Genomic DNA, 15000 nt, shown 5'->3' on the forward strand with positions numbered 1-15000 from the left:
GTGGATCTGGGGTGAATTAACAGGGGTAGAAAAGATCAAGGTTTTGGATCAAGATTTGCTATCCGCAGACAGATCTCATAGTGGATACAAATGACAGAACTCAAAACAATTAACTGAATTAACATGTAGAACGACAAGATTCAAGAACAGCCTAATGTCATATCTTATCCGCGTAATGAACGGACCCCAGTGACTATTAAAATTAGAACTCTGATGCCATGTGTCTATTTTAATCAAGATGTAATTAATCGGTTTCTTTTGTTTTACTGCTATTTTTTGTGTTTCTAGTATAAAATTAATGATTGCAAAGCTCACCACAATTTGGCCTTGATTGAAGTCGATTTGAAATAAACCTTTACTTATTACCCCACACACGTGAAGTGAAAAGCAGGGTTAAGCAATGGGCTCACTTCCGTCTGTCTGTCCACAAACGTGAGCTTATGATCAAGGAACGAGTTGTTTTCAATTGATTGTTTTATTTTGAACACAAATTGGAAAACGAATCTGTAATTCAGCAGATCTTTTCGCTCTGAAATTGTCCCGATTGCACATACGCAGAGAGGAGTGAAATAATTTTTCACTCTTTCTCGAATTTGAAAATAATTCCAAACAGGAAATTTAGTTTTTAAGGACACCAACAACAGGCACAAATAAATAACGTAACATGTTCGATAAGGTGGCGTAAAAGTCACTGCGTCAACAGCAGTAAACTTCTGGAATTTTTTTTTTTGACCTTTACAATTTTTATTTTATTTCAATTGAATTATTAACTTAAACACTGTGTAGGGTAAGGTGGTCTATGAACTCTCCAGTTATTCTTCTTCTTATTAGCCTCGCCAGAGGCGAGGGTATTGCATTTGAGTCTGCCATTTGTTTGTCCGCACAGAATAAATATGAATTTCTCTGCAACCGTTGGTCCAATTGACATGAAATTTTCAACATAGGTGCAACTCCACCTGTATAATTTTAAAAGTATAATTATGACCTCATAGCTCACGTGGTATGGCCGCCATCTTGGAAAAACCGAAAAACTCTGCACCTCTATATCTCTGAAAGCACTGCATATAAAAAATTGAAACATGGCTCATTGTAAAGAGCTCTCCATGTGGAATGACAGGTTAATGATGATGTCATGGATGCCTCCATTATGATGTCATAATTCGACAAGTACAAAACGAAATCCGATCAAGATGAAATTTCTTGAGCATCATCTAGCGATAAATTGGCGGAGAAAAAAAACAAACGATGACGTCATTGGTTACGTGGTTCGGCCGCCATATTTGTTTTAACACAAAAACCTTAAAACCACTGAAAACACATCCTTGTGAGGGTCTGCAATCTCTGATTGCTCTTGTTATTATTATTATTACCCTCACCAGAGCATTTGGGTCTGTTTGTTTGTCTGTTTGTCCACACAGAATAAGTAAGCTTTTCTCTGCAACCATTGGTGCGATTGAAAGGAAATTTTCACCATAGGTGCAACTCCACGTGTAGAATTTTTAATGATAATTATGACGTCATAGGTCACGTGGTATGGGCGCCATCTTGGAAAAAACAAAAAAACCTTGCACCTCCATATCTCCAAAAGTGCTGAATAGAAAACATTGAGACATGGCTCATTGTAAAGAACTCTCCGTGGGGAATAACATGTTAATGAAGATGTCATAGGTGCCTCCATTATGACGTCATAATTCGACAAGTACAAAACTTCATCCGATAAAGATGAAGTTTCTTGAGTTCATCTAGGGATAAATTGGTGGAGAAAAAAATTATGTCATCGGTCACGATGGTTTGGCCGCCACATTTGTTTTAACACAGAAGCCTTAAAGACCACTAAAAACCCTTTTTCTCTGAAACGGCTTAACAGACCAAAGCAAAACATTACATGCATGATCGCATACCTATGACGAACAAAAAGGTTCCGCGACCCATGACATCATAGGTTAAATGGTTTGGTGGCTGTGATTTTTTGTGGAATAAAACTTTAAAAAGACACTCCTTCAGAACGGCTGAACAGATCGAAGGGAAACTTCAAACATATTGTTGCGGAGATGAGGACTGTATTTTTTTTGATTGTGTGCTGTATTATTATTATTATTGTTTATTCTGCGCCCCCCTACCTCCGGAGCTGTGTAAAGGTGAAAGGGCATCCCATAATTAGTCCACAAGCATACACGTCAGCCAAGTAATAGAATACCCCTGTTGATAGTTATCTCTTATTCTGTGTTCTAGGGTAAGGCTGTGTCTCCCATTAATTGAAGTACTCCATTGCACCAGTGAAAGAGAATAGATCCCCTTTCATTCCCATCCCCAAAATCTCCATTCCCTTTTACATCCCCTCTCGTGATTGCCAACCCTCGATTGCCAATTACATCCCCTCTCGTCATTGCCGAGCCTCGATTTCCAATTACCTCCCCTCCAATAACCGCCATTGAACCTGTGCTCTCGTCAGAGAAGAAAGGCGTGCCCGCCCGTCGTCATCAAGGGCGGAGCCAGAGGGTCGCGCGACCAACCAGGGCCGAGGTGAGCACCCCGATGGGCGTGTCCAAAAGGCCGGCGGCTTAATCGCCGGAGGCGCTATAAAAGGCGCGGACGCAAGTGAGTCGTGAGTCGGTTGCCAGGGGAGAGTCGTGAGGAGTCAGTCAGTGGAGTCGGTGGTCAGTTGGTTGAGTTGGTCACCAAGAGAGAGAGTCGGTGGTGGTGGTCAGTTGGTTGCATTGGTTGCGGTGAGGAGTCGGTGGTAAAGAGTGAGTGGACCAAGAACGAGTTGAGGGTTTGGACCAGACAAGTCGGACAAGGCCTGGCAAAGCACGCGACGTACACAGCAGCCACAACAGCAGCGTGGGGCCTGAACGGCGGCTGCTAAACGTGCCGGTTGTGCTGCGGGACCCCCTTGGACCTCCCTCTCCCTCCAGCCATCCACCTCCTGCCTTTCCACCCTTCTTGTGGACGTGAGTTTGTTCTGTTTGTTCTGTCCTGGGTTAATTACCTTCGCAAAAGCGGAAGGTTATGTTTTGATCGCTGTGTATTTATTTGTATGTCTGTGTGTGTGTGTGTATGTTATTCGCATAACTCAAAAAGTATTCAACCGATTCGCATGAAATTTGGTGGGATGATAGGTTATTATCCGGGAACCATTTGATTAGATTTTGGAATCGATCGGGTCAAAGGTCAAGGTCAAGGTCATGAAAAGGTCAAAATCGTCTTTTTACCATAGCGCGGTCAATTTGTGTCCAATTTGTATGAAACTAATGCCAAAATGCTTTGCTACACAGATCTTGTAGTCTTTTATTTTGGCAACAAAAGTAGCTGCGGCGAAGGTATGCGCTCTACCGAGTGCCCGTTCTAGTTAAGCTTGTGTAGGTAAGCTAAAGATTTCACTGTGTCACCTGCGTCTTATGTGCTTGTAAATAAACGTGACTGCTTTCTTTTTGCTTATGTGTGTAAATAGTCAATAAATTCAGTAGTATTTCCAACCTTTTTGTCTTCTTCTTCTTCTTCTTCACATCCGTGTCGCCTTTGTCTTTTCCCTATTGACTAGCTGCGGTGCGATCCGGCCAACGTCTGGGTGAATCGGGTGAGTCGGGGATCCTGTTAGGTCGCGGTAATACACCACCGCTCGGTCGATATAACATCTGTCCGCGATCTGTAACAATATGTTCCACATGCCTTGCGTATGCCATGCTTTCCTTGAATAATTCATACGTCACATGGTTTGGTGGCCATATTGGATTGAACAAAATTCTTTTTAAAAATTATGTCTCTTGAACTGCTTCATTGATCGATGTGAAACTTCAAAGTAATGTCGTACTCGTAAAGTGGAACACGTGTTTAAAATTTCAATTTGATTGGTCTTATGCTCTGGTTATTATTATTATTGTTCAACACAAGCCATGTTCTTGAAGTACAGCATTAATTTTGGATGAGGTCAGAAAATGGACCACATTGAGGTAGACCTTAACCTCAGACTTTCAGAAATTGTAGCGCCCCTGTACCAGATTGTGTTTTTGAAGACAGAGGTCAAGGTTCAGACGAAGAGTACGAGGACAGAGGATGGAACACCAACAAAGGTAAACAGAATGCTTAAGAAGGCAAGAAGTGGTGAGATTTCAAAAAAGGCTGCTTGGTGGAGTTCAGGGAGATGTAGAAGTATAGCTTCTACTTAATTAATCAAATTGAAACTATATTTTTTGATGTCTCCTTGTAGTTAATTACAATTCTGTTTGTATTCTCTTCTTGCAGGAAAATCACAGGAATATGAATGTTGTATAAAATACTGTGAATCACTCTTGAATAAGCAAATGTGGGAATGTACTCTTGGACTGTGCCAATGAAAAACTGTGCTCTCAGCAGATTCTTTGCATGCATGTATTGGTTCACGAGTTATCTAGTGACCACTATATTCGTCATGTGTGTGCGTCTGTCTGTGTGTGTGTCTGTGTGTCTGTCTGTCCGCAGCATATCTACCCGATGATATCATTCGATCTCGATGAAACTTGGGTGGGAGGTTGATATCATGACCTAGTTGTGTCCTGCCTCGAGTGGGCGTACTGCGCCCATTGTGGGCAGAGCCACGCCCGAAAAAGACGTCTTTTTAGGGGGTAATCGTGTTCAAGCTACATCTTCTCCGAGGAGTTTGGTGGAATCTGACGGGTTTCGATATTTGGTTAGGCCAATGTCATGTGTCCAGCCCCACGGAGCTCGGTTTTTCATTTTTCATTTTATTTTTATTTTTATTTTCCTTTTTTTTTTTCATTTCATTTTTCACCGAATTTTCGGTATTGTGAAGCTAACTAACCTCATAACTGATTATACATTATTTTCTATCTCATTTCAAGGTCAGTAACCTTCGTTTTGACATTTCCGGGCCTTGCCTGTCCGGGCCTGTTTCGGTTATAGTCCGTCTTTTGTCATTGAATACCGCTCGCTCGTGAACCATCGTCGTCTCCTGACTTGTGATTATCTTCTTATAAGTAAAATCAGATGTATATTCCCCGAAACTTTGACTCCAATGCAAATGGGACACTGCAGTGAAATCATTGCCAAATGATTCCAAAGAAACACGTTACTCAAGGGAGATCTCAAGGGATAACTTTTCTGAAACACATCTTTCAGTTTGACATCACAAGGCATACCCACTGGTTCTCATGGATTGCATGAGCAGAGCCAGATGTGGGACCAGAATGTATGAACCCCCACGTGCCCCTCCCAGGGAACTTCAAAGGACTTTGCCCTTATAAAGAGAGAAATCTGGGAGAGAACGGCAGAAGAAGACTCCCCTGATCTGCTGTGTTATGTTGTGTAATTCTGTGCTGTAATCAAAGTGAACTTTTACTTTGTATGCTCATGTATTGTGTGCTTTATCAAGCCAAGTTTTCTTCTCCAATAAGTATTAAATCTCCATCGAACCTGATGGTGTCTGTGAACATTGCTTAGACAAGCACACCTCCACTCTACTTCTTCCTCAACACCTCACCTCTCTTGAGTAGCTTCTACAGATATAATATGTGCGTGATGGGATTGGGATGAGTAGGGACAGTGGGGAGATGTCATACCAGGATGACACATGACAGTGAAACGCAGTCTATTACTAACAAGATGGAGCAATAAGCGATCACCGAGCAAAGTGTTGGCAGAACAAACACGGACAAGATAAACTACTGGATTGGATTAGGTAGAAAACCAAATTAATCAATATATTGATCACAATCAAGAAACTGAAATGGAAGCCACATCGAGTGGGACGAGCAGGAAGCGAAGTGGAAACATGAACTCCAATACAAAGGTCCTGAATTGGAGGGAACCGGAAGTGGTGGACCACATTGAGGGAGACATTCATCCTGCATTGGCTTGATAGAGGTGAGTTGAGTCAGGTAGGATACTACATCGAACGTATTCATTAAAGGAATCGGATTAGTATGAAGGAAACGCATTTTTGCAGAGAATCATGCAGAGGGTGAATGTACCTGTTGCATCAACAAACCTGCTCCTCAATGTTCTCCATTTGCTGATGGAGAGACAAGATTCTCGCTTCTTCAGTCGCCTTTCGCCTCTCCAATGTTCCCACTCTAAAATAACATACATGCACGTGCACACACACACACACACACACGTCATGGACACATTCAGGAGTTACAATATACAGAAGTTTTGTGCATCAACAGTTTACTCAAAGCCTTCACGTGTGTTTTCAGATATTATATTATTACCTCCGGCACCGAAGGTGGATAGAGGTTATGTTTTCACCCCTGTCTGTCTGTTTGTCTGTGAGCAAGATATCTAAAAAGTTGTGGACGGATTCAGAAGAAATTTGGTGTTGAGGTCGTGTATATGTGACAAGGACGAAATTATTAGATTTTGGTGAAGATCCGGATCTGACTGGTATAATTTTTAAAAGTGATTCTTCACCTTTGGGAGATAGGGCTAATATATATACATATAGTTTTATAAACAGGAATCAAATTCCTGCATGGGGCTAAGTGTGAAAAAATTCTGACTCAATGCGGGGCTCGAACCACGGACCTCCGTTGATAACGCGTCAACAGCCCACTGCGCTATTGAGCCAACCGCATCTCCTCAGAACTTTTCCACACTTAACACTGCGAGCTTTATCATGGCCGAGGTCACGTGCCTGCTAGGCAGACGCCGAACGTTTTTTGTTTTTTTTTGAAATTCCAACTTCTTTCCTGGAAGTCCTTGCAGTGTCCATGTGTTTTATACCTCTCCCACCTCCCCCCAAGCCCTCTCCCTCCCACAGATCTCTCGATGTCCCTGCTCTCAAACGTTGTGTTTGTGTCCTTCTCCCTCTCTCCCCATCTTGTCTACCGCTCCCCTTATTTTGTGTTTTCTGTGTCGGTTTGACTTTTTGTGTGAGTAATGTTAGCTCTTTCACGAGCCTCGATCTTGTATACAAAGAAGAAAAAAAAGTCAGGGTCGCCCAGATAGCCCAGATGGCAGAGCAATGGTACCGCTTTCCAGAGAGACCTGGGTTCGATTCCTGGTCTGCGCATGTAACTTTCCCACATATATCAATTTAATTGTTTATTTGTGGGTGGGTAATCAATTAAATGAGGAAAATAAATACAGGGATTTAATAAGTAGAATTCTTTTAACCCTAAATCGAAATGAGCCAGAGAGAGCCAGAGAGGTACTGGAGATTCTTTACTCAACCTCAGACAACCTGTGCTCCAGGGGTGGCACTCGTCTTGAGACAGGCCTGAAAATATTATTTGCCCATGGTCCTGCCAAGGCTTAATCCGGCACTGTCATTGGACCACTTAGACCTTTACAAATGCTTTAGACCCCTTACACCTGCAGACCATTTAGACCCCTTGAAACCCGAGTAAAACTGAAAATGATGCCCCGGACAGCATTTGTTTGAGTACCACGATAGCATTGTTTACAATGAAGACCGCCATGTTGTTAAGCGGTGCCGAGCATTCCGTTCCGTTGGAACAAGTGCTTGGATTCGAGCAAGCCGCTTGTTAACGGAACACACCCAAAGTCAAGTCCATAATTGCAGGACAACACCAATGAGTGAACATCGATGAATTGAGTGGCCATCGGCCAATCAGAAATCCACATTAGGAACATTCCACTGCATCACACTTCGACATTACACCAAAAACCAAAACACATTAACAGACACAAAATAACATATGATACAAAAATGGTGATATAAAGACACAAACACACACACACACACACACACACACACACACACACACACACACACACACACACACACACACACACACCACTTACTTTTCTGCTGCTGATCTGATTATTTCTTCAGGCATTTGGCTCTGATTATGTTGTCGTGCAAAAAGAAAATCTTTTTTCATAATCTCTTCCCAGGCGAACAACTCTTCTTTCGTATACATTCCTGGTGCATCGGATGAATCAGAGTGACAAATTGATTAGCATTCAAACTCGGTCCAACCATGGATTCAATTCTTACAAAGGATAGCATTCATGAAATATGGGAAATGGGGTTTTGGGATTTTGGGATACCGCAGTGTGATGTGGAGATATACCGCAGTGTGATGTGGAGATATACCGCAGTGTGATGTGGAGATATACCGCAGTGTGATGTGGAGATATACCGCAGTGTGATGTGGAGATATACCGCAGTGTGATGTGGAGATATACCGCAGAGTGTGATGTGGAGATATACCGCAGTGTGATGTGGAGATATACCGCGGTGTGATGTGGAGATATACGCGCAGTGTGATGTGGAGATATACCGCAGTGTGATGTGGAGATATACCGCGGTGTGATGTGGAGAATATACCGCAGTGTGATGTGGAGATATACCGCAGTGTGATGTGGAGATATACCGCAGTGTGATGTGGAGATATACCGCAGTGTGATGTGGAGAATATACCGCAGTGTGATGTGGAGATATACCGCAGTGTGATGTGGAGATATACTCGCAGTGTGATGTGGAGATATACCGCAGTGTGATGTGGAGATATACCGCAGTGTGATGTGGAGATATACCGCAGTGTGATGTGGAGATATACCGCAGTGTGATGTGGAGATATACCGCAGTGTGATGTGGAGATATACCGCAGTGTGATGTGGAGATATACCGCAGTGTGATGTGGAGAATATACCGCAGTGTGATGTGGAGATATACCGCAGTGTGATGTGGAGATATACCACAGTGTGATGTGGAGAATATACCGCAGTGTGATGTGGAGATATACCGCAGTGTGATGTGGAGATATACCGCAGTGTGATGTGGAGATATACCGCAGTGTGATGTGGAGATATACCGCAGTGTGATGTGGAGATATACCGCAGTGTGATGTGGAGATATACCGCAGTGTGATGTGGAGATATACCGCAGTGTGATGTGGAGATATAACCGCAGTGTGATGTGGAGATATACCACAGTGTGATGTGGAGATATACCACAGTGTGATGTGGAGATATACCGCAGTGTGATGTGGAGATATACCGCAGTGTGATGTGGAGATACTACCGCAGTGTGATGTGGAGATATACCGCAGTGTGATGTGGAGATATACCGCAGTGTGATGTGGAGATATACCACAGTGTGATGTGGAGATATACCACAGTGTGATGTGGAGATATACAGCAGTGTGTGTGGAGAGATAAGACCGCGGTAGTGTGTGGAGATATACCACATGTGAATTACCGCAGTGTGATGTGGAGATATACCAGCAGTGTGATGTGGAGATATACCGCAGTGTGATGTGGAGATATACCGCAGTGTGATGTGGAGATATACCGCAGTGTGATGTGGAGATATACCGCAGTGTGATGTGGAGATATACCGCAGTGTGATGTGGAGATATACCGCAGTGTGATGTGGAGATATACCGCAGTGTGATGTGGAGATATACCGCAGTGTGATGTGGAGATATACCGCGGTGTGATGTGGAGATATACCGCAGTGTGATGTGGAGATATACCGCAGTGTGATGTGGAGATATACCGCAGTGTGATGTGGAGATATACCGCAGTGTGATGTGGAGATATACCGCAGTGTGATGTGGAGATATACCGCAGTGTGATGTGGAGATATACCACAGTGTGATGTGGAGATATACCACAGTGTGATGTGGAGATATACCACAGTGTGATGTGGAGATATACCGCAGTGTGATGTGGAGATATACCGCAGTGTGATGTGGAGATATACCACAGTGTGATGTGGAGATATACCACAGTGTGATGTGGAGATATACCGCAGTGTGATGTGGAGATATACCACAGTGTGATGTGGAGACATACCGCAGTGTGATGCAGAGATATACCGCAGTGTGATGCGAAGATATGCCGCAGTGTGATGTGGAGATATACCGCAGTGTGATGTGGAGATATACCGCAGTGTGATGTGGAAATATACCGCAGTGTGATGCGAAGATATACCGCAGTGTGATGTGAAGATATGCCGCAGTGTGATGTGGAGATATACCGCAGTGTGATGTGGAGATATACCGCAGTGTGATGCGAAGATATACCGCAGTGTGATGTGGAGATATACCGCAGTGTGATGTGGAGATATACCGCAGTGTGATGTGGAGATATACCGCAGTGTGATGCAAAGATATACCGCAGTGTGATGCGAAGATATACCGCAGTGTGATGCGAAGATATACCGCAGTGTGATGCGAAGATATACCGCAGTGTGATGCGAAGATATACCGCAGTGTGATGCGGAGATATACCGCAGTGTGATGCGAAGATATACCGCAGTGTGATGCGAAGATATACCGCAGTGTGATGCGAAGATATACCGCAGTGTGATGCGGAGATATACCGCAGTGTGATGCGAAGATATACCGCAGTGTGATGCGAAGATATACCGCAGTGTGATGCGAAGATATACCGCAGTGTGATGCGAAGATATACCGCAGTGTGATGCGAAGATATACCGCAGTGTGATGCGAAGATATACCGCAGTGTGATGCGAAGATATACCGCAGTGTGATGCGAAGATATACCGCAGTGTGATGCAAAGATATACCGCAGTGTGATGCGAAGATATACCGCAGTGTGATGCGAAGATATACCGCAGTGTGATGTGGAAATATACCACAGTGTGATGTGGAGATATACTGCAGTGTGATGTGAAGATATACCGCAGTATGATGTGGAGATATACCGCAGTGTGATGTGGAGATATACCGCAGTGTGATGTGGAGATATACCGCAGTGTGATGTGGAGATATACCGCAGTGTGATGTGGAGATATACCGCAGTGTGATGCGAAGATATACCGCAGTGTGATGCGAAGATATACCGCAGTGTGATGCGAAGATATACCGCAGTGTGATGTGGAGATATACCGCAGTGTGATGTGGAGATATACCGCAGTGTGATGTGAAGATATACCGCAGTGTGATGTGGAAATATACCACAGTGTGATGTGGAGATATACCGCAGTGTGATGTGGAGATATACCGCAGTGTGATGTGGAGATATACCACAGTGTTATGTGGAGATATACTGCAGTGTGACATGGAGATATACAGTACCTCAGTGTGACAAGGAAATATACCACAGTGTGATGTGGAGATATACCATATATCGATGGATTATTTACAATCCTCTTAATTTATATAATTGTGTTACTACGCCCCCAGTGGTGTCTATAATAGCAGATATGGATTTCTACCCCTATTGGGGGAAGACCTTCTTCTGAGCAGGCCGTTGCTGGTCCTATGATTGGCAGCGAGTGCCCCGGAAGCAGTAACGGAAAGAGAGTGGCAATTCTACATGTGGGAAAATTGCATGCTCAGTCAGGGTTGCCCATATATCTCAGATGGCAGAGCACTGGTATGGTACGCTAGAGGACCTGGGTTCAACTCCTGGTCTGGGTGCGTAATTTGCCCACATATATAATTTGGTAATTTGGAATATCTTGAAAAAGAAGGAAACCACAAGTGTACTTAGCAATAGATAATGGTCAGGTCAGCCAAAGAAAACCAACTGCAGTTGATGACAGAATAATCACCAGAGTTGTGAAGAGAAACCCTGAAACAACTGTCAGTGACATCAACAACAACCTCCAGAGTGCAGGGGTGAAAGTATTACAATCTACCGGTCACAGAAGACTTGACAGCCGAATTACAAAGGGTGCACAGCAAGATGTAAACCTCTCATCAGCACCAAAAATAGAAAGGCCAGATTAGAATTTGCCAAGAAGTACTTTTGTGAGCCAGTAGAGTTCTGGAACAAAATTTTATGGACAGATGAGACCAAGATAAACCTTTACTAAAGCGATGGAAGGGTGAAAGTGTGGAGAAAGGAAGGAACTGCATATGGTCCAAAGCATACTACCTCATCTGTGAAACATTGTGGAGGTAGTGTCATGGCTTGGGCTTTTATGGCTGCCTCTGGAACTAGCTCACTCATCCCCATTATCCCGCATTTGCAAAGTGAAAAACGGGGTACATACGTCGTGCATTTTTAAAATTCATTTTCTCAGCAACCATTGTTCCAATGACACGAAATCTTCACCATAGTATGCGTCCACTCATGTGGAATTTTTCGTGATAATTATGATGTCATAGCTCGCATGGTATGGACACCATCTTCGAAAAACCAAAAATAATTGGACCTCTATCTATATCTCTGAAACCGCTCCATGGAAAAAAATTGAAAAATGGCTCATTGTAAAGAAATTTGCAAGGGGAATGTGTTTTTAATGATGATGTCATTGGTGCCTTCATTGTGACATCATAATTTGATAAGTCCAATGCTTAGTCTAATCCGTTTGGAATTTGTTGAGTGTGATGTACGTGACAATTATATTGGAGAATGTAAATCTATGACGTAATCGGCCACGTGGTCTGTCAGCCATATTGGATCAAAGAAAAAAAAACCTTAAAGACAGAAGAGTTAGCTGCACCAAGTCAACTGTGCGGGCTAAGTATTCTATGAATACCATCTACTTGATGATGTAACTAATGGTGGCAGCAGCAGAATTGATTTGGAAGTGTATAGAATCATTTTGTCTGTCTATACAAGAAAATGCCTCCAAACTCATTGGGCAGTGCTTCACCATGCAGCAAGACAATGATCCAAAATACACTGTGGATGCAACCAAGGAGATAATCAGGGGTAAAAGTGGAAGGTTTTAGACTGGCCAAGCATTCTCCTGATTTAAATTCAATGGAGCATGCATTTCACTTGCTGAAGAGGAGACTAAAATCAGAACCTCCCAAAACAAACAACAACTGAAAATGGCTGCAGTAAAGGCCGGCAAAACATCTCAAAGGAAGATACCAAGAGTTTGATGATGTTGATTGGTCACGGGCTCGATGCAGTTATAACATGCAATGGATATGCAACCAAATACTAACTATGATACGACTTTAATTTACTTTAAGTTGATCTGTTCCAACATGTATGCTCACTTAAAATGGGGGGACTGAACATACAAAATGCTATTGTTCTACAATAGCAAACCATATATACATATAAATACCAATAAATAAAAGGTGACCTTCTGTACTGTTGCCTCGTATTCATCTTTTGAGCTCAAATCCAAATTTCTTGAGTATATAGCAATAAAAACAAATTTGACTTTGCTGTTCCAATACTTATGGAGGGCACGCTAAAGCTTATGCTTATAAATATATTGATAATAATATTGAAAAGAGTGATAAAAAGTTAAAAGCAATAAAGAAAAATGTTATTAAAGAAACAATAAACTTTGAAAATTATTATAATTGTTTAACTTTACAGAAAGAAGAGTTTAGAAAGATTAATACGATAAGAAGTTATTAACATCAATTATATTCAGAAGAGGTAAATAAGAAAGCACTTGGAGCTTTTGATGATAAGAGGTTTATTTTAGAAAATGGAATTGATAGTCTCCCTTATAGTTATAAGTGTTAAGATATTTAAGAGTTAAGGTATACGTACATAAGAGATAAGATATATAAGATAAAGCATCAGAGTTAAGATATATTATATAAAGTTTAAGAGTATTGTTGCAGTTTTGTGAATAAAGGCAACCCCCCGATAGTTAGTTACACCACAACATGTAGCCTCCTACAGTTACTTATTTCTTATTAAATGTAAAGCATAGACCTTTCCAGTGTTAGTGATAAAGACCAGATATGCGTTGTCAGGCAGGATGATAGTAGGCCTCGTTGAGGCCTAAAGTGCCTCGTCATGGGAGTAGACTAGGCCCTGCAGGCCCGAAGGAGGAATAAAACCTTCCCTGAAGGAGGAATGAGACATTCCTGGGAGGAGGAGCAGTGAGCAACCAGTGGGAGCTAAAGGGAGTGGCCGAGGGTGACCAATGAGGGGCTGTCACGTCACGTGACCCCCGGCGGCCAATTAACACCCATGGGACATTTGGGAAGGGGTTCGGGGGGTTATAAAAACCCGGCCCAGAACAGTCTCTCTCTCTCTCTCTCTCTCTCTCTCTCTCTCTCTCTCTCTCTCTCTCTCTCTCTCCCTCTCTCTCTCTCTCTCTCTCTCTCTCTCTCTCTCTCTCTCGCTGGGCTCCTGCATGCTGAACGTTCCTCTGGTTCCTGCTCCTGGTACGTGTACGTCATTGATCACCGTACACGGTGGACATGGTACACGGTGGACATTTCTCCACGCATGGCTGGCGGACTTCCTCTCTGGTCGTAGTCAACGTGTGGCCCTGAATGGGTTTCTCTCATCTCCTCTTCCTGTTCAGGCTGGAGTTCCCCAAGGTAGTGTTCTGGGCCCTGTGCTTTTTCTGGTCTTCATCAATGATCTCTCTGACTCTCTTGAAAATCCTCTCTATCTCTTTGCTGACGACTCTACTCTTTGTCGCTCCATTCCTCATCCCTCAGTTCGGCAGTCTGCAGCCTCCTCACTCTCTGCAGACCTGGACAAAATCACAGACTGGTCAAACAAGTGGAACATTTCTTTCAATCCTGACAAATCTCACACTCTTACAATGTCTCTCCGAAAGGACCGACTGGACAACCCTCCCATCTACTTTCTCAACAATCCTCTCCAAGAAGTTCTGTCGCTCAAGCTTTTGGGTCTCACTATCTGCCATGATCTTTCTTGGGAAAACCACATTTCCAAGCTGGCCTCCAAAGCCAGTCGCCGACTGGGCATCCTCCGTCGTGCGAAGTCCTTCCTTGGCACACCTGAGCTCCTCACCACATACAAGGCTTTCATCCGCAGCTCAATGGAATACTGTTCCCCCCTCTGGGCTGGTGCTCCTGCCTCACACCTTGCTCAGCTTCACGCTGTTGAGGCCAAAGCTTTCAGAATCATTGGAATCTCCTGCGATTTAGTCAACGCCGAGGGCCTTTCACTCACTCACCGCAGGCAGGTTGGTGGTCTTTCTGTCTTCTACCGACTCCTCTCCGGCCTTGCTCCCCCAGCTCTCTCTGTGCTCTGTCCCCCCAATATTCCTTCAGGTCGCACAAGATCTGCCTGCAACCCTCTTATGGTTAAACTGCCAAAGTCTGGGCTCTCTGCTCACCTTCACTCTTTCATTCCCCTTTTCTCCCGCCTCTGGAA

General features: G+C 43.4%; 1 protein-coding gene across 1 annotated transcript in view; it reads right to left on the bottom strand.

Annotated features, from left to right (window-relative positions):
* Positions 1–15000, bottom strand: part of LOC137439873 (transient receptor potential cation channel subfamily M member 2) — a 132336-nt gene that overhangs the window by 15692 nt on the left and 101644 nt on the right. Inside the window, exons 23-24 of the mRNA XM_078768000.1 lie at positions 7765–7885; positions 5984–6068 (exon numbers count right to left, since the gene is read on the bottom strand). Coding sequence (XP_078624126.1) covers positions 5984–6068; positions 7765–7885 — 206 coding nt within the window. The remainder of the gene's footprint in view (positions 1–5983; positions 6069–7764; positions 7886–15000) is intronic.

The sequence above is a fragment of the Myxine glutinosa genome, chromosome 14 (assembly GCF_964187855.1).
Source record: "Myxine glutinosa chromosome 14, kmMyxGlut1.1, whole genome shotgun sequence".
Lineage (NCBI taxonomy): Eukaryota > Metazoa > Chordata > Myxini > Myxiniformes > Myxinidae > Myxine > Myxine glutinosa.